This window comes from Trachinotus anak, unplaced genomic scaffold (genome assembly GCF_046630095.1).
Source record: "Trachinotus anak isolate AG129_WGS33_773 ecotype Australia unplaced genomic scaffold, CSIRO_AGI_Tana_v1 ptg000001l, whole genome shotgun sequence".
Classification (NCBI taxonomy): Eukaryota; Metazoa; Chordata; class Actinopteri; order Carangiformes; family Carangidae; genus Trachinotus; species Trachinotus anak.
In genome coordinates, this window is record NW_027273852.1 from 10,810,937 (window position 1) to 10,830,441 (window position 19,505).

Consider the following 19,505-nt stretch of genomic DNA (forward strand, 5'->3'; position numbering starts at 1 on the left):
TTTTCCAAGCTACCGTTAAACTGGGAGGCGAGAGCTAAAGGGAAAGGGCTTCCCTGGGATGTTGGCAAGCTTCACCATGGCCATATGTGAGGGCTTGATACAGAAAACCTGTCTACTCCACATTTTTAATGATATGTGCTATCAGTGGATCTAACCCTTCTGCATACATTAGAATAAACGGGTGTGTATATGGTTGTCCTTTGCGCATTATGTTTGGGTGTATTGTCGATGCATTTTATGAACACAAAAGCTGGTACACTGCTTAAATATATTTATTATATAAATAAATGAATGAATAATTGAAAATGGAAGGAAGGGAGCAAATAAATACATGAATAATTTAAAAAAGGGAGTCATTTTATAGTTCTAACGTAGAGTGTCTGTAAGCATTGTATCTTTAACTGAAGTTCGTAAAGTCACTATTTGTATTTAATGGGCTCTCCAATAATTTTTCATGCATAGTTCACTTTATCTGTTGCAGGGAGTAGCTACTTTTGAAAACAGCTGTATAATATCTGCTTTACAACGATTGAAAACATAACCCTAATGATGTCATCAGGTGAAGTTATGTTATGTTGTGTATCTCAGAGACTTAAACTTCATATCAGAAAGGCTGTGTTACAAACTGGAGGTGCAGAGTTTGAAAGATGTGGATCGAGGGGGGCTGGAGGTCAAGTGAAAGACAATAACAAGTTGCATTACGGAAAATGTAGGATCCTGTGTTTGTGGAGTCGGACAGATACGACAGACTAAAAACCAGGTTAACTCTGCTGCTTCGATTTTGCCCATTCTTCCTTTCATGAGTCACTTGTGAGCCCCTCAGCTACATGGATGTGCAGCCCTAAATCACCCTTGAGTTGTGTTTACATCAAATGACTCATCTTGCACTTACTGGTTATATCTATGGTGGAAATATAATAAGAAACAATGAAGTAGAATAGCTCACTCCTTAGAAAAGAGACTGAACTGAGTAACACTGGACAATGAGCCTAGAAATAATACAGTGTACGTCAGCACTGCACGGCAAGGTGCTGAGTTGAGCACATAATAATTACCTGTCTGTTTCTATTCGTGCTGGAGCTCAGTCCATTACAAGTGCTGATTCAATTACAAGCTATGATTATAGACCACGATTTCCATTCATACACCCTTTTCTTCCTCCTTGAAGGCCTGCTCACTGATCAACCTGCCCATGCTGTGAACAGTGTGCGGGACTATGCAGCAGTCTACCTGCCTGAACGCTCCTCAGTCTGTCAGTCACTGCGGGATCCTCCAATCACAGGGCACTTGAGCCCGTGGCTCCTCCCCAGTGTATAATTGAAGTTTCTTTAGTTTCTCCGGCGGAGCCTGCGCGCAGTAGTGTCCGATCCGTGGAGGGATTAAATACACAACCGGGGGACCATGTTTTCCAGGAGCCTGAGCGTGTGTGTGACCCTGTGTTTGTGGATTACAGCGTTAACGAGCCCGGGAAGTGTGTCTGCGAGGAAGCAGGACGACTCTTTCTTCACTGCCAGTGTTTACCGAGCAAGATGCGCGTCGAGATGCCTCAGTCTGCACATCACTCGCATCTCTGCTTTCTTCAAGCACTCTCAGGTACGAGCATGTGGCCGCACTGACTCAAACTCCCGGCAGTGTGCTGGAAAAAAAAACCAGAAACAAACCCGGCGTTGTATCATACATCATAAATGATAAACGTGCCAGTCGATGCTTCCCACAGAAGTCAAACCTGTTTCTCCTGAGCCCCTTGTGAGCAGACAGGAGCAGGTCACTAATGGTGCTGGGATACTTTGTTAGTTTGGTTTCCTGTCATGGAATGATCCCAGACGAGGACATTTGATGTTTCTGAACATAAAGTCTCACCAAGAATTAAAACACCAGTTGCAGATTTAATCATCTAATTTGGAGGTCTTGAGTTGCTTGCAAAGTTGCCACATACATGATATGAGTGATCGCCCAAGTGTGTAGAGAGGGACGCTTTATAGTGTTTCTAATTAACGCAAGGCAGTGTTTTTGAGGCAGAGAGGTGATGATGGCTTTTGCCTGAGACAGTTTCCATTCATTAGATGCTGATTACTGGAAAATTAGATGGCAGCTTCTGTTAGTACAAATGTGATGGACTGAACTCCTCTGCTGGCTCTACACGGTGTCTGCTTATTTTAAAAATGAGAGGAACCTCTGCCTTACTGTATGTTTATAGTAAGAATATTACACTAGCCCCCCCCCCCCCTCAAAGAATGTTGTCATGCAGATCTTGTCTGTAGCTGCAATGAGTTATCTGTATGCTTTGGATGATTTGGTATGTGGTGTCAGAAGTTGTTTTTCACCCTTCACTGGACGCACTGTTCTCTCTCAGGACTCCCGAAAAGAAAAGGACTGGTCACTGATCCTTCCTCTCTCTGCTTCTTTTCACCAGCTATCTATCTGGTGACCGGCTTTTATACTCACTTCATTTGCATTTGCAAGGCTTGATTTTCTTAAGGTGCATTAATGAATTCCTAATTGTCAGGAAACATTGTGGAACAAGGTACATTTGTAATTAAGTCTAATGAATCAACAGAGTGCTTTGCTTGTTTCTTTGTCCCCAATTAACTTTACTTTGAAAGCACTTATTGATCTAGTGCAGTGGCTCTTAATGCTGTTCCTCCATGGGACACAGAGACCTACTGCGGTCAATTCTTGCATTTTTATTAAGGGATAATATACACCTGGGGTGGTGGATGAATGCGGTGAACTGTAATAAAAGGACAGAAAACTAGTAGTGCTGTGAATCCAAAGGGTGCAGATTGAAAACAGTGTTTCTCAAAGCATGACTTGGCAGGGTCAGGGATTTATTTTGAGAAGAATCCAAGAGTATATTACTGCCCTGGGTTGCAAAGTTGGGGAATCGTATTAGTCACCAACTGACTGTGAAGTCAAATAACCGATGGAATTCTCACCTTTAATGAACAGCTAATAGTCGATATAATTGACTGCAGAGCCTCAGAGTCTGAGGCAGCCTTATTCAGTGAGAGGAAAATCAGAGGGAGGTATTTGTCTAAAGAGAGGGGCATTTTTATGGTTAGTGATAAGCAAGGTTGCCTGAGCAAGCTTGTGGGTCTAAGAATAGAAGGCAATTGTTGATAATCTGCAAGGACTGTCTAATGCACTGTGTTCTCAACAGACCTTTCAGGTGAAAATGGATGTGTGTGTGTGTGTGTGGAGGAGGAGGGGGGGGGGGGGGGGGGTCCTGGTCAGCTGCAAAAACATATGGCTCTCCTCCCCCTGCCCTCTACCCCCTGGCCCTGCCAATAAATGCCAGCATCACACCTCATAGGCATGCAGAGGATACACACTGAGCTACTGATGCTGCTCCTCCGAGGTCACCTTCCTGCTAAATGCTGGCTCCCAATTGCACTAAACGTGATAAGCTCTAATGTACTGTTGCCACAACACTGGAGCATGCTCAGTCAGCACAACCTACAGGTGGATCTGCTTCCTCTGCCAGATCTTATTACAGCAAGGGGGCCGACGGGCCGCTTGGAGCTCCACTCCAGTGATTGAGACGACAGACCTTTCACTTCAACTCGGACATCCTTCAGGGGTCATTTAATACTCGATAGGAAAACCAAGACATACAACACTTTCCACTTTAATGGAAATGAAATGCCTGGGCTGTATGTCAAAGCTGTGACTTTTGCCTACTGTTTCTCAATATTTTACTGCGTGTACTCCATATCTAGTAATCTATATGGAGCACTACTTATGTTGGTTATGGTACAAGAAACAATTTGTCCTCTTAACACATTCTGCAGCTGGAATTGAAAACTCTGTTTTTCATATCAGCTTTAATTTGATCATTCTCCGAATACTGGAATGATACTTTGAGACTTTAGCACTTGCAGATGTTATGAACACCCACGTGTCTTTGCTTTTTATTTGTTTGAATCAGAGGACAAATCAGAGACTTTGTTTTAATTGTTGCAATTATGAATTAGTGCGAAATGGAAACAAGCACGGAGTTGGAGAGTTAGGAAACACATGGGTAGTCTGTTGGTTGTCAGATTTATAGCAACTCTAGATTTATTGTTGTAATAGTATTTCCAAATACAGATTTATTGACATTTTACTCCACTTTTGGGGAACTTGTCACCCTAATATAATAGACTGAGGGGAACACCCAACCATAAATATTAGCCTCGGACACTCTAAAATATTAAGAGCGAGCTGGGAGCCCTGTGCAATTATGTATTCTGAAAGCATCAGCCTTGTAGTGGATTATTTATGTGGTGAACTGTGAAGCCAAAAACAAGGTGTGTCCATGAGGTCTTGTTATTACATTCAAAGCAATAAAAATCTAACATTTTAAATTCAGTCATTCATTTCTAATGTGCTGCGCAGTAAAGTCTAAGCATCTTGCTTGAGAGATTTGTGTTTTGAGCGAAAGGGAAGAAAAAACATTGGAAAGTAGTTTTTCCGTGTCCCCTTGTTTTCGCCTTTGATATTAAATAACCTGCGGTGGAATCAAACCTCAGCCAGTGTGCGACTCATGTGTGGAGTTTTTCATTAGCGAAGACAGCGGATGAATAGAGGTCTATGTAGCTCGGCCTTACCTCTCTGTAAATGCTTTTAAACCATGACAGTCCTGTCTGTAAATCTCAGCCCCCGGTGCTGCCGCACCACCCTGAGCTGCCTCATTTGACAAACAGCCCTCACTCCTAAGTGGAGACAACTTTACATCAATGTTGTTTGAGCTCTCTGAAGCACCCTTTTATGTTACACATTGGATGTGCGCTGAACACATGAGCTCACTTTCAGAGCCCATGTCAAATAATTCATATAAAGTGAATAATTGATGAATACAATGACCACAGCCCTCACACCCACTCAAGTCAAAGCCTAAATCTTGAGGCCCTTTATTTTAGTGCTGCATATGTGCCCTTAAGCAGGAGTTATTTTGGTGTTGCCTGAGGACCCCATAGCTGTCAAAGGACACACAGAGACACCAGTCGCTCCTTTGAAGTCCTATCTTCTGTTCACTTGGTACAAGGTCTCGTAGACCAGCAACATTTTCCAGTAGTTCAGCGTTGGAAAACATACAGGCAGGATTAAGTACAATTCAAAAACCCTTCACCAATGTAAACTGAGATCCATTTAATCCAAATGAGAGACTCACAGGAAACAAAAGATTACCTTTTTTCAAAAGGTGGAATTCTATCCTCAAAGATAAAAGGGGTTTTGTCCATGTTCTCCTCAGTTGTCTAGACAATACAACATGCCCCTGGCCACCTGCTCTGACTTCTCAGCTGACAACAGCCACAATGTACCTCTGTGATAAATCTCCTGTTTACATGACTCCACCAGTGTCACTAACAAAGCAGGCGCGTTTGCCGCACATTCGTAGACCACTGTCTGGCCTCTTCTCCGCGACCCCAGTCACACAGGAGGATATCTGGAAAGCATTCATTCACTGGAGTCCTTGACAGTCCTCAGCACTGCATAATGTTCAGACTGCAGAGGAATGTCATGGTGAGTCAAAGGGATGAAGTCCTGACCTATAATTATTCCCCCGTTGGTCCCTGACATGGTGGGGTCAGGCCTGGACAGCTGGGGCAACATCCTGCTGAGCTTCTCTGCTCTGTGGATGCTGTCACACAGCAAAATTAGCTCCTCTGTGGATCTGGCCCTGTCGCTGTTGATGGATGGGCGAAGAAAGGTGTCAAAAACAGGATTGATGATTTAGGACGTGGTCTAGAGTTGTGACAATCTGTATAAATTATCCTGAGGCATTGCCTGCTAGTTTAAATGTCAAGGGTTTTTTTTTTTTTTTAACAGGGTGTCATTAATAGGAGGTTTGGCTTGGTTGTACTGATCATTTTTTATAAGTCAGGAAACTCTACAAGGATTTTCATCATGTGATGCAGTGCAGAATGATGTACTGGTGAGGAATAATTCATATTTTAATCAGTGTCTGGCCAAACAGAGTGAAGGTGTTTCATTTCACACAGCAGGACAGAAAACCTGCTGAGGCACACTGAGCTCCTCAGCAAAGTTAGTGCTCATTTCAACTTCATTTGGCAACAAAGTGAAGCAACTATTTCTTGTCTCTTTAGCTTCTCATATATTTTTCATCCTTATCTGCAGTTTTCAGTGGAAGAGATTCTCTGAAGACATGACCATACAATCATGGATTCCTTTGAAGCCATTTGACCATTATCCTTGACACTAAAAGCACAGCACTTACTGGTACTGGATGTCAAATTAAACCCTTTAATGATAAGTTCTCTCCTAAGGTCTCATGGGAAATTTCTTCTGGATTACATTGTGGGAAAAGGCTTTGAACTTGACATTGAACTTAAGCAGACTTTTTTTTTTTTTGCCTGCGCACCCCTAAAGTTTGTCTGTATCCTACAGCTTCATTAGTTTCATATAGAAGCACAGAAAAAATCCAGAACTGAACCCAGATCTAGGTCACTGACTGGAATGAATTCCTTTAATGTCACTCTAAACTCAGAGCCTTCGCTCAAAGTATTTGCATTCGTTGTCACAGTTGTCAGCTGTGATGATGAACCCACCCGACCCAGTTGCCCTGTGCTCTACGCAACTTTTTTTTTTTTTTTTGCTTCTTTCAGCTTATTGTTTTGGTTTCACAGCCCGCAGCTTTATTGTTTTCACCCTCTCCACTCTCATTGCGTCGCTCTGTTAGTGGAGACACAAAACAGAGCTGAAAGATGAGTGAATATTGGACTTACATTCGTCAAGTGGCCGAGACCTTGACTCCAAATGAACGCCAAGATTGCTTCACATCTTCTGGATGCATAAATAGGAAACTGTCTAATAACAAGTTTTCCAAATTGACTTAAAAGCTGAGGATACGTCAGTGTAGTGCTCACAGTGTGTTTTCATTGCTCGCAGTTATCGCAGGTTTAAAACGTTGACCTAAATGACCCCTTTTCTGACATACAGCACATTTAATCATTTTGTCTCTTTGATGTGGATGAGCTGGTCATTTGTTGTGAAGCGCTAGCCTTGCTCTTGCCATCCAAGCCCAATTACGTTTGCGGGGAATGACAACATAATTCTTCGCCCCTAATGGAATTCAGGAAATGGCCACTTGCACAAGCCATTTACCCCCACTGGTCCTTCGCTCAACAACTCTCCATATTTACACATAGAGGACTTATAAATACACAGCTCTATTAGGACCAAATGTTTGCCTCAGTGGAGCGCAGAAGGTGGCACTTGCACAGCAATTAAAGGAAATTGTCAGTATCTGCAGTCCATGCAGGAGTGCTGACATCAGTTCCCGCCTCAGTGACCTCAGGGACGTCTGTTGAGAGATCAAACAGGTCCTCAGAAAAGCTGAGGTCACCATGCTCTGCTGAAACTGACCAGAGGTTTGCCCAGGCGCTGGTGCCGCTGACCCCACTTTCCTGCTTAGGTTACAGGCACTCAGCACGCAAAGCTGACTCAAAGTCAGTCTTTGAAATGTATCTGCTGTTAGCCTTACTGTTAACCAAAAAGGCCACGACTTAAGGAAAGTGATGTTAAGATGTATCGTGATGAGAGAGGAGAATGTCAAAGCTACACGCTGAAGTGGTTATTGTAAATAGATTTTCAATGATATCTGTGATGATTGATGATATTTTTCCTTTTCTTCCACAGAATAATGGATCCTTGGTGTGGTGCCAGAATCACAAGCAGTGCTCCAAGGTAGTGTGGTTTCACTTCTTGAACGAGACACATGCCACATACATGCCTCATTATTGGAGGATAACACAACATAAAGTGTACATGTCACGACAGGACTGGTTTTGTCACGCCTGCAGGAATCACTCCGAGAGCTGTTGACTCTACGGAGAAAGACTCTTTTCTTTTCGACTAGTCCTTACTTAGATAGCTGCTGCTTTCATTGTGACTCATTTGCTCTTGTAAATGGGTACAATTAAATACAATTAAAAGAAATCTGAAGAGGTTAAATGCCCGTCGATTTGTGAAAGCAAAGCATGATTGTTTTTCATAGACTTGTGATTTGGAATTTCAGTAGGATGCATCATGGGACACCTCCCGCAGCGCTTGTTTGCGTTTCATGCCCTGTCCTGAAGAAGGGTGATACAAAGCTGGTGTTGACAGCCCCTCTGAAAAGATGGCGCTGACATATTCTATCAGACTCTCCTGGAGCCGTTGACAAGGCCCTCAGACATGTGCTGTATAGACTGTAGACAGAGAACACTGTGGAGCTGAAATAGGAAGGATGATACGCTAGCAGAGCCTGGTCCAAGTAGCAATTTGAACAATGCTCTCTGTAGCTGTCAGAGGCTCTCACCTCCTCACAGACAGACCGTGAAACCAGGATTCAATGCTGCTAGCCTATGAGCACTCAAAATAGGACATATACAACACTGATTCACAGGAGGACGGGATTCCCTTTCATGAAAGCTGTGTGTCTGTTGGTTTTTTTCCTTTTCTACCGGGTTTTCCTCAATGCTATAAAAATGTGTTAAAATAATAAGAAAAAAAAACACAGGAAGAATGTTATTGTAGAGGCGACAACAAATTAGATGAAATCCTTGTGTATATTTATTGGCTTTTCTTAAAAGTCCACAGATGTTGGTGTAATTACAGAGGAATGCACGCCGAGAATTTGGGCAAATCACAGTATCGCAATGATGGTGATTAATTGGAAATTCAGGAAAATGCAAAGTGGTTGAGTATTTTTTTTATTTTTTTTTTTTATTCATTGCTTACTTAACATGGCCTCACATTTGGTGTACATATTAATCACAATCAGTGTCTAGTATCAACTGCTTTGCAAAATGACCCTTTGTGTTTGATGTCTAAATTCCCTTTTTTGAATTTCAAATTGTTTCCTCATCTATTTGCATTTGCCCAGGATACAACAGAGCTATTGTGCTCTGTGCTTTCTACTACATGTGCAAATGTAGCCTATAGGTTATTTTCCTTACGCTACTTGGCAAATATTTACAACATGGTGTTTTGTCACATTAAATGAATGTGACCTAACCTCTTGAAATTGAACACCATGTGCTAACTGAAGAATCCGAGAGCAAAGCACAGCTAGCTCAAGATCGTCTGATTGTCTCTTCAAGAAAATATATGAGGTAAAAAAAGAAATGTCATCTTTAATGTGTTAAATAATCTTTGACACGCTTGTATGTTTCAGTTTCATGTGTAGGCTCTCAGGAAGGCAAACCTCCTTTGTCTTCACCATAATGCTGTGAAACCTCCTTTCCACTGTGATGGCCAACATCGGCTCTTGGCACCAGTCGCTCCCCAGTCATTCAGCAGAGTTTTATGTTTGAATAAGGCTTTTGCTGGCTGTGAGTCTAAGCACAGCATACTGTTTTCATAATCAACCAGCTACCACTGCTGAAACTCAAATGTCCAAAAACTCTTTAATGGACTCCTTTTTTCTCCCTGCTATAACAAGCATGTCAGTTAGCACTTCTTTATCCTACTTGTAGGCTGTAAATAAATGAGGCTGGATTCGATGTTAAAAATAATGATATGCTTGTTTTACAGCTGTACAACTTCCAAATAGTTTCAAGGGCCCTCCAAATTGAATTAATTTTATTGTAGCCTAGGTTTTGGGTCAGGCATTCAGGATGCAGGCTGGGAACGTGGCGCTGAAGCTTAATTTGAAGCCAGAAGTCAATATTTTGGAAGCAAACATCCCCACACTTCAGATCCACATCAGTGACTCGAGTGCACACTTAGGGCCTGTGTGTAGTGTGTCAAAACACAGAGCTATTGTGGCCACTCTAACAATTGTACCAAATGGGCCCATGCTGTACAGTGATTCCCTGTGAATAGCTCCACAGCCGCTGATTAGCCTCTTCACTTCATGAACAGCACACAGTCAAACAGAGAGACAAAGGCAGTGGCTCCCGGGGAGTGCGTTAGGGCAGAAGGCCTGTCCACCCAGAGCTCTGTTAAAGAGCCACTGAGAGCTCCCTGCCTGTGAAGAGAATGCGAGGACGGGCCGCCTAATAATTTAGACAATGATGCTGTGACCCCATCCATCTGTCTGAATTTTAGGAAATCAAAGCGCCCTGTTTCCATTTGTGATGAGAAAGTCACGCCGGTCATTTCGTATGCAGTGTCCAGAGTCGGCCCTGCTCTCAGTGTCCCCATTGTCATGGTAATTAACCTGCTTGCCCCCTCTCTCTGGAGCAGAGCGAGGTGGCATTTGGAGAGCCGGGGAGTCATTATCATGCCATAACACTGGACCCACAGACAAACTCCATTCAGCAGGGAGACGCCAGGAGAACAGGCAGCATTTCTATGAGCCATTGTCATTTTCTCTCCCTACAGTTAAGAGCTTCCCACTTGAGAAGTTTGGATGTGCTCCCCGAAAGTTAAAAAAAAAACAAAACAAAAAAAAAACAACTCCAGGGTGTTCTCTTTTTCTTGCCGCTGAAAAGAATATAGATTTTGTGCATATGCATGAGAGAGTGTGCTGAAGCCGCCAAAGAGCTTTCCACATTCAGAGCATGGCTGATATTAACAGGGTTTGCTTTCCCCATGGGTGTGATCCAAGCTCCAAATCAAATGCTAGGATTGACTTAAGGCGGCTGAATGCTGGTCTGCAACAAAGCGGTGCGCTTCATTACTCAAACTTCTCTCAGGGAAGGAAGAGAGGAGAGGACATGTGCATCATGCCTGGATAAGTTGGCCTGTGGTGAGTCACTGGAAAGTGTCCATCACTCATAATTCCTGAGGAAGACAGAGTAATACTTTTTCTTTTAAACACCCAGAATATCCTGGACATTTAAAAAAAAAAAAATCTGTGTACTTTTTCCACCACTAAGAGTGATCACTCAATTAATTAGATTGAGTGGTGATTACTTAGCTAAGAAGAATGAAAGCACATGTTGGTAATATAACATCTTTTAGCAATGGGATGTTGACTTAACCTTAGAACCAGCCACATCCCCGCACTTTATTTATCAAAAGTTTGAAAAGGGAAAAGCTCGGGAAAGGGAACATTGTCTGGGTCGCCGTTTGACGGCAATGAGTCGTGTATGTCTTTCATAGATGTCTCACATACCCCAGGTGGCTCTTTTAAGCGCTGTTTCCTACCGATCACACCCTGAGCCGCACACACCAGCGCAAGAATGAGGAGTGTTTGCTCTTTTGGATTACATACGCCTTCGTCTTCACATGTTGGAAGCTCTGGAGGGGTTTGCCTGAATAACAATCACTGGAATGCTACTATGTCTCATTCAAAAGTGTCTTTCAAAGCCCACTGTCAACCTCCCCCCATTTCCACCCCCACCAAGCCCCATGTTTTCTCACGCCAAAATAAAATGGTCGAACTTCCCCATCAGTTGTTCTTTATTCACAGTCAGTTGAACCTGTAAAATTAACTTGGAAGCACCTCCTCATTCTTCATTCCTAATTTAGAAAATGAAATAAAATCACAGCACATACTTCCACATCACTTTGGCTTGAGGCTTTAAGAGCGTGTCATTGCAGGTTACAAGGCTTTTGTGTGGTCATCTTCTCTTTGGCGGTCGGTAGTATATCTTTAAGGCTAACTGAAAAGATGAAGTGGGTGCTGGTCGGTAGTTTACGGCTGGGCATGGCTGGGATTGTTAGGTGCTTAGATGGACTTCAAAGCACCTTTTGGTCATGTTGAGGCCAGACGTCCGTCTCACCTCCCTATGTTAGGCACATTACCAGCACTGACACCTCAAAGCAAGCTGGACTAGAAATCAATCTGTCAAGTGGGCAGTGTCTGGATTGCCTGTCAGTGCAGCTACTAAGCAGAGTGTAAAATGAGAGAGACAATCTTAGCCAGTGAGGCTATCGATTTTCTTATTTCATATATATACAGAAGAAGTCTGAGGTGGTGGAGATGCTGTAAAGAGACATCTCTGGAGTTTCTCTGAAACCCTTTTCTTTTATCTAGTTTGAGGCAGTGTGACTGTGAGTGTGTGTGTGTGTGTGTGTGTGTGTGTGTGTGGGTGGCGGAGGAGTGTGAAGCAGGGCTGGTCAGTCCCAGCAGGAAGGACCTGATCTGGACATGGTTGTTAAGTTTCATTGGTTAAAGGGGGGGTCGCTTCATTGGCTGCTATCTGTGGAGCTCATTATTCACATGGTGGGTGGCAGAGAAGGAAAACCCCCCACAGCAAAAAAAAAAAAAACCCAAGTGGCCACAGGAGAGGAGGTGAAGAGGCTGTGGGACTGCAGTTTAGACTTTCCTTCAGCAGTGAAAGCTCACATCTAAAGCTGCTCTGTGAAATGCTGTCTGTTCAATACCTGAGTGATGAGCACTCCAGGTAATCCTCCACAAAGAAACACACTCACTATCATACACCAACCTGTGTTTTTAAATAGTGGCCATTTATTTTCCGAGATAATCGACCTTTCGCAGATAGCCTGAACATGTTCTCCCTGTCAGAAGGGATTTTATTTTCTTGAAGGATTAATGTAATCAAAGCTGCTGTGAAATCCTCTTTTAGCAATAATGACCAGTCACACTGAGACAATCTGCTGTCATCCATGTGTTTATTCTCATTCAGAGCATGTATTGGCTGACTATCATAGATTGCGAAGCTCCAATCATGCTGACTTTGTCATCTTTTCCTAACCAGGCTCACGTGTTGAGAGGTCCTGAAACCAGAAATGATTCTGCGGCTTTATTTGTTGCCTATGCTAATATGTCCTTACCGAACTAATCATGCCAAACAGTCACATTGAGGAAGGGAAGATTAGAATGTAAGAATCTTAAAGCTGATGTACTAAGCAGATGTGGGCTTATCAATTTATTCCAGCTCCTCTCAAAGCTGCTGCAGATAAATCGCAAAGATTGTGTGTGACAGTTTCAGGACGACAGAAAACCAGAATGTGTGTCAAAGACACAGTGGTTGACCGATGTCTTCAGCGCAGTCATTTCTACTTAAGCTCTCCCGACTGCACTTGTATCAACTATCCTTTTTTGCCTTTTTGTTTATTCCCTGCAGCAGTGTAAATCAAACACTCTAACCAGTTAACTTGTCCAGGTTTGCCCTTTCTTAGTAAAGTCTGTGTTCGCAGCTTTTGAAATACACATAAAAGAGAGAAATGAAACATCACCTGAAGCAAATTGAATACATTATATTACTGTTGCTGGGCTGCACATAATTTCTCAATCAGTGTTACAATTGAGAGATACTAAAAGGACCCACTAGTGTAAGGAGCTGTTAGTGGAAGCTGGAGAGGGCAAGTAGGATTAGTGAATTTGAAGTGTTTCTGAGACTCAAATAAACAAGTGGAGATAGTGTTGGAATGTGTCTGCAGCCTGGGATTAGGACGGCTTTGCTCCCCTCGGAGGGCGTGCCATGTTTTAGATGTTGTTGGCCTACATTGAGACAGAATCTCCAGGTCTCATTTCATTTGAGATGAGGAGGGATTGAGACCGCTTGAGTGGTGATTGTGGGAACAAGCCAACATGGCTGACATCCTTTATCTTGTTTACTGTCTGCCCAGTCTGCCATGACTGACGCTCCCATGACATGAAATGCATTTTTCATCATCCGCAATCGAAAACGTGAGTTCATTATTGTTGCTGTAAATCAGGTTTATAGACCGTTTGAATAAATATCTTTGGCAGTGAGGAAGTGTTTTATCATGCGATCTGCTCTGCTCCTGTGCATCTGTCATCATAGCATTATTCAGTGTGATGGAGTGGGAGTAAATACAGTAAATCATGTGCTGAGCAGATCTGATTTGGTTTTCAGAGAACAGCAGGGAGGGTTTGGCTTTCCCATGCCACGTCACGGCGAAAGGACCTCTGGCCTCTTTATCACCAATCTGACCCCACATGATGGATACATCCTGTTGAGTCTAATTGTCATGAAATGTAAACTGAGCCCAGAGGTAGGTGATAACTGAGGCTCTAGTTACAGCCACTGTAATTTGGACTCTTGTCACTGCAGAGCATAACAACATGAGATGGCAGAGGACCTGTAAGAGAAGGAGCACTCACAGCAGACTCGGGCATTGGTGTGTGTGTCTGTGTGTGTGTGTGTGTGTGTGTGTGTGGGGTGGGGTGTCTGGGTGAAACTTCAGAGTCATTAAGTATTAAATGAACTGCTATTGCATTCCACAGCAGACAAAGCACAGTTCTAGCTAAGCTGTGTGGGCTTTCTGCTCATAAATAAGGCAGGCACCTCTGATTGTGGGGTAAATGTATAATTCATGCACTGCCCCTCCTGCTCCTCCTCTTTTTTCTTCTCACTTTCTGCCAAGCTATTCCTTTTCAGCTCTTTGTTGTCTGCACCCTCAACTGCATTTAAATTAATAATTAAAGTGATGCTCAAAGAATGTCTGTGACACCACCTGCTAGGTTACTCACCGTTTCTCAGCCGGGTTTGGGAAACAAAGTAGAGAGTCTGGAGCCGTATACATTTCAGTTCACCCCACCGGAGCTGGAATACTACCGTGTTTTAGTTGGTTGTAAATATGATGGAATTATGACACTGGCAATGTTCAGCTCTCAGAGCTGTAAAACACTTGCAGATTTGGAAAATATGTCATTACTTGTGTAAGGGAAATTCGAAGATGTCTGTATCAGTTTTAGTCTGAATTACCGCAATTAGGACAGTTATCATTATTTACATTACTTATATTACTAATAATACTTGGCGCATTCTGCATATTAATCAAAACTCCACATGTAGATTTTTGTTTTAAATTCCTGAGGTGCTGCAGAATATCTCTGGCAGACAGCTTGTCCAGCTGTGACAGAGGTGATGAACAGATACAGGGATGATGAGGATCTGTTTGCACCTAATGCTGAATTTCCATATGGTTTTGATATCTGTGCTTCCAAGAATTCAGCCCTGGGAACAAAGGAAGTGCCAGAGCACCAACATGCTGTAATTGTTGTCTCTTCTCTAGCTCTGGGTACAGCAATCTTGCACCGACGCCATAAGCCACGTGGGTTTCCTGTTAGTTTGCCGAAGAATGGAAAACCCCACAGCAGTCAAGTTTACCTGTGAAATATCATACCAACTTTTTTATTTTCATTTTCATTTTTTATCTTTTTATGAATATTTAAAATACACACAGCTGTCTTTTGTTTCCCTTGAAACATCAACAATTACTGACTCCAACATCTTTAACAGAATGACTAAATTCTCTCCTGATAGGTTATAAGTGTGGAATTTCAACAAGCAACCTTCTTCTCGTTGGAAAACCTCATATTTATCAGCACTTGTGTGAGCTTGCTGTGTATTAAGTTGCAGACTCATATCTCAAGCACGCTGTGATTCTTTTTGATCTACCTGATCCACCCCACTGTCTGCTCGACACACACCTGTGCTGATTTACGGCGGCACAGAAATGCAATGCACGATATCTAATGTACTTAACACACTATAAGGCCACGTTAGGTTGAGAAAAATACTGCGTCTAGACTTCATAACTGTTCAGGACATGGATATCTTCTTCCTGATTTACTCCCTGTATTTTTACAATGCTTTGAAACTTAACGGCCTGTCAGAGACCTATTGGAAAGCCTTGCTAGCATATGATTTTACACTCACTCCGGCACTTGATGAAATATATTTCAGTCTGGCGAGCCTGTAATGTGGGTCTCAGTGGGCATCAGCTGAAAGGCAACCATGCTACACATGCTACACATTTTTAGTCTAAAAAAATAGACTTGAAACTGGCTTTGAATTGAATTTCTATAAGGCAGCTTGGAGTAGAGCATGCGCTATGAATGAGAATGAGGGAGAAAGCAGGAAACCATCCCGGGTAATGCTCCTCATTGTGGCTTCCCTCTGAGAACTGGTGGTGGGAGAGGGAACAGGTGACAGACAGAGATTGTGGAGTCATGTCCACTGTGTTGTGGAGAAATTCAAATAAAATGCTCACACGTCAAAGGTTTTTCATCCATCAGTGTTTTCAGGTTGTTCTCAAAATGTCAGTCATCTGCAACCAAATGCCATAAGAACAGAAAAACAACCAAACCTTTTCTTATTCTTCCTCTTGTATGTTTACTGGAGGTTTTCAAACCATGAAATAACCTAGTACTATCAGAAATTTGAAAAGAAATAGGGTTGTATGCACTGTAAAGGTATTCACTTTAAAGTAGATCTGAAACTGTGAGTCAACTGAGCGATTAGTCAACCAAGAGAAAATGAATAGTGAACTATTTAATGCTCCACAAAAAGAATGAAACGAGGTAGGGAAGATAATCAAATGTGAGGATTCAGTGTTTTTCCTTGTCATAAATGAAACTCACCTGAATCTCTTTGGGTTCTTGGTGGTTGAAGTCAAGCAATTTGAAATCATCCTCTTGGGCTCTGGGAAATTCTAACAGGCATTATTTTGTACATTTATTGACAAAATGATTAACTGAGAAAATAATTAGTAGATTGATCAATAATGAAGATAATCATGAGGTGAGGTCCTACTTTAAAGCTTACCTCTGGCTCCTTCTGATGCTTATTTAGTCTCATCGTGCCTGAACACTCAATACAGGTGTGGTCATGGACATGTTTCTGTGTTCTGATATAATGAATAAATGGCCAAGTAGTTTATAAAAGTGAAGTTGATTTGAAAGGCAGATTCTTTGTGCTGTGTAAGTGAAGTGCTTACTTTGAGCAGACAGTGTTTTCTGCATAGATAGTGTTAGGTAACTGGCAGTGGGAGCACTTGAAACTCTCCCAGGTGAATCATCAGTGTAAGAGATGAACGACAGCGCTGAAAAAAAATCTTGTTTGGTAAATGTCAGATGTATGCGGGGGTGTGATTGCTTTCTTGCAGGAACCAACAGTGATACTGACAAAGTCTCATTTCAGCTGCACTTTGACAAAATGTACTTTTTTTTTGTATTTACACCTGCAAAGACTGCATAAAACACTACACTAAAATCCAGTCTGGAAAATATCTGTAGAGACTCTGTGTCAGTGACATCACCTGTATTGCGTGGTTGGTTATAGGCTGGGGATACGCACTGGATAAAGTTGGGGGCCACATAAACACAGCCTCATAACGTTGCTGGCGAGTGAAAGTGCCTTGGCCATGTTTGTGAAAGATATATCACATGATAAAAAAAAAAAATCTTTGTCTGCACTGCAACATGAGCCCGCTGTTTGCAAATTTATCTACTTTGGAAAGAGTTTTGGAAAGCATCCATGTTCAGAGTATGAACACGCTGGCTTATGGCAGATGGAAAGCCAAAGCAGGGGAAAAACGATGAGTTTTTTGTGTGGATTAGAGTCAACGTGCACTGAGTGTGAGAGAGAAGGAACAAGGCAAGGGATGGAGAAATGAGACCAGAGAGGAGATAAGAACTAAGAAGGGACTGGGGAAGTGAAGGCGAGACGATAGCCAGATAAAAGTGAAATAGAGTGAGAAGAGAGTGAGCACGTGGCGCAAGTGGCTGTTTTAATAGAGCAGCGAGCAGGGCCCAATGACTTGCTACGAGATGGGTCGATAGATATGAGCCGGGAGCTGAGAGCAGCCGGAATAATTGAGTCTGGTCATCGTGTGAGTGTGAAAAGGGCCAGGGCAGCAGAAAATAGCAATAACTCAATGAGATTGGGGGTGAGATTTACAGTTGAGTGTGATCAACAACACAGATTCCTCCATATCTGTCTCACAGAGGAGCAGAAAGCTGCGGCTCCATCCTAAGGGGCAGCAAAGGCACCTTGTAAATATCTGTTGGCACAACTCGAGCTTCACACGAACCAGCAGCGCTGTGATCGATGCATTCAGCCCCCAGATGTCATCTCTGAGCTTTTTGGATAACGGTGAGAAAACATACTAGAGAAATCCACATTTTAGCAGACTGTGTACATGCAGGTACTCACATGTTTTGGTGCATGATTTCGAGTCTGCTAAATTTCCTTTACAAAATAACAGGATCAGTCATAGTCACTGTCACTGTACTGATACGTTCAGGCAATATGGGAAAATGTCATCTGCATCAGTATGAATTGCAGCCCTTCTTGTATTTTGTATACACTGTGTGTTGTCAAGCCTGAGGCAGTCTTTACTGGTAGCAGTTCATGCTCCATTAACTAAAACAAAACAATTGTGTGACATTTTATATATATACGCACTTTTTCATAGTTTGTTATTCCAGTCACTCACTCAGGCCAGTAAGCATTTTTACGACGGGTGGAAATAACCATGCTCCTATGATGGAGAAAGGCAGTTCTATTCACAGCAACCCCCCCCCTCCCAAAATCTCTCTCACTTCCCTCTCCTCCCCCATCTACACCCACCCCCCCAGCCTTGTCCCAGCCATGACAAACTGAAGATGGGCTGTGGCATTGGCTGCCATTCAGCCTAACTCTCTCATCGGCCCCACAGAATGCCTTTCAGGGTCCCCCAGAGTAACAACTGCTGCGTTTTATTACGGCGTGAAATGGGGAGTGAAAGACCGCTATGGATGTTCCTACTTAACCATGCAGAATGTGTCACTATTGGGTTGGAAGATAAGAGGACAAAGGGGGAAATCAGCTGCTTTTGTTAACACTAACAGCTCAAGTCCATAGAAACAACCCTATGCTTTTGTTTGCATCTCAGAGCAAAAGCATTTGTCCCTTTCTAGGTGAAATTTGTACCAGAAATATGTTAACATCACACAGGATAATTACATGCATTCCTTATGCTATTCAAACAGATGGTAGTTGTGTTGCCAGCATGAGAGATTTGCTTGAGGGAGACCCAGACGTTGGCACCCAAACTGTGCAGATACACTGTCCAGCTCAATTATGTTCTCCACTCCTGTTCCATGGTGTGTTTTCCCAGATTAGATCTCAGAAGTCAAACACTAGCATAGCTATTGGCGGCGCAAGATGTGCAAATGTTTGAGGGCTCCGAGCCTGTGGGGATCCCACTAATACTCCCTGTTAGACCGCAGATATCTCCTAGCTTGTTCCCATTGATAAAAAAAAAGTGTGTAATTTATACATGCAGGAAGTTTTGCATATGGTTTGTAAATGGTTTTCCTTTTATGAGTTTGTTGTAATTAGCTCCTGATTGGTATAATTTTCACTTACCGAAGGCCAATGTAAGTTATTTTTAAAATTGCAGCATATAAAAGTAGAAGTACATGATTGTCAATGATGAGGGTGTTCTGCGTGTGATAGTGTGAAGGTGGTGCACCCCCCCACCCCCCCACCCCAACACACACATACACAAAACATTGCAGCTTACAGAAAATATGTTATGGCACTTTCCCAAGCATGTTTTTGGCAGCAACAGGACTATGGTTTAGATTGAGCACCAAACTGTGTAAATAGGAATCAGTCACTTGATTGATGAGAGCACCTTTGTAATTATATCCAGCCGTCCTATTTGCTTTGGCAAGACATCTGTCATCGGTCCTCCTCTTCCCTGCTTAAATGTCAGGTTGTGGGTGTGGCTGGGGGGAGACGATGACAGACTGTCGGTTTCCAGCACACCTGCAGGGAGCTATCACTGCCTCGACGCTAATGCTTATCTTATTTTAAGAGTGCCGTTCACGATATACCTGCTGATTTCGCAAAAGCAACTGTCCT

At 42.8% G+C, this 19,505-nt stretch overlaps 1 protein-coding gene across 1 annotated transcript in view; it reads left to right on the forward strand.

The window, feature by feature from the left end:
- The first annotated feature begins 1,326 nt into the window (after nucleotides 1-1,326).
- Nucleotides 1,327-19,505, forward strand: part of LOC139620267 (anosmin-1) — a 39,415-nt gene continuing 21,236 nt past the window's right edge. Inside the window, exons 1-2 of the mRNA XM_071475622.1 lie at nucleotides 1,327-1,593; nucleotides 7,642-7,689. Of these exons, the coding sequence (XP_071331723.1) occupies nucleotides 1,402-1,593; nucleotides 7,642-7,689 (240 nt within the window). The 5' untranslated portion in view covers nucleotides 1,327-1,401. The remainder of the gene's footprint in view (nucleotides 1,594-7,641; nucleotides 7,690-19,505) is intronic.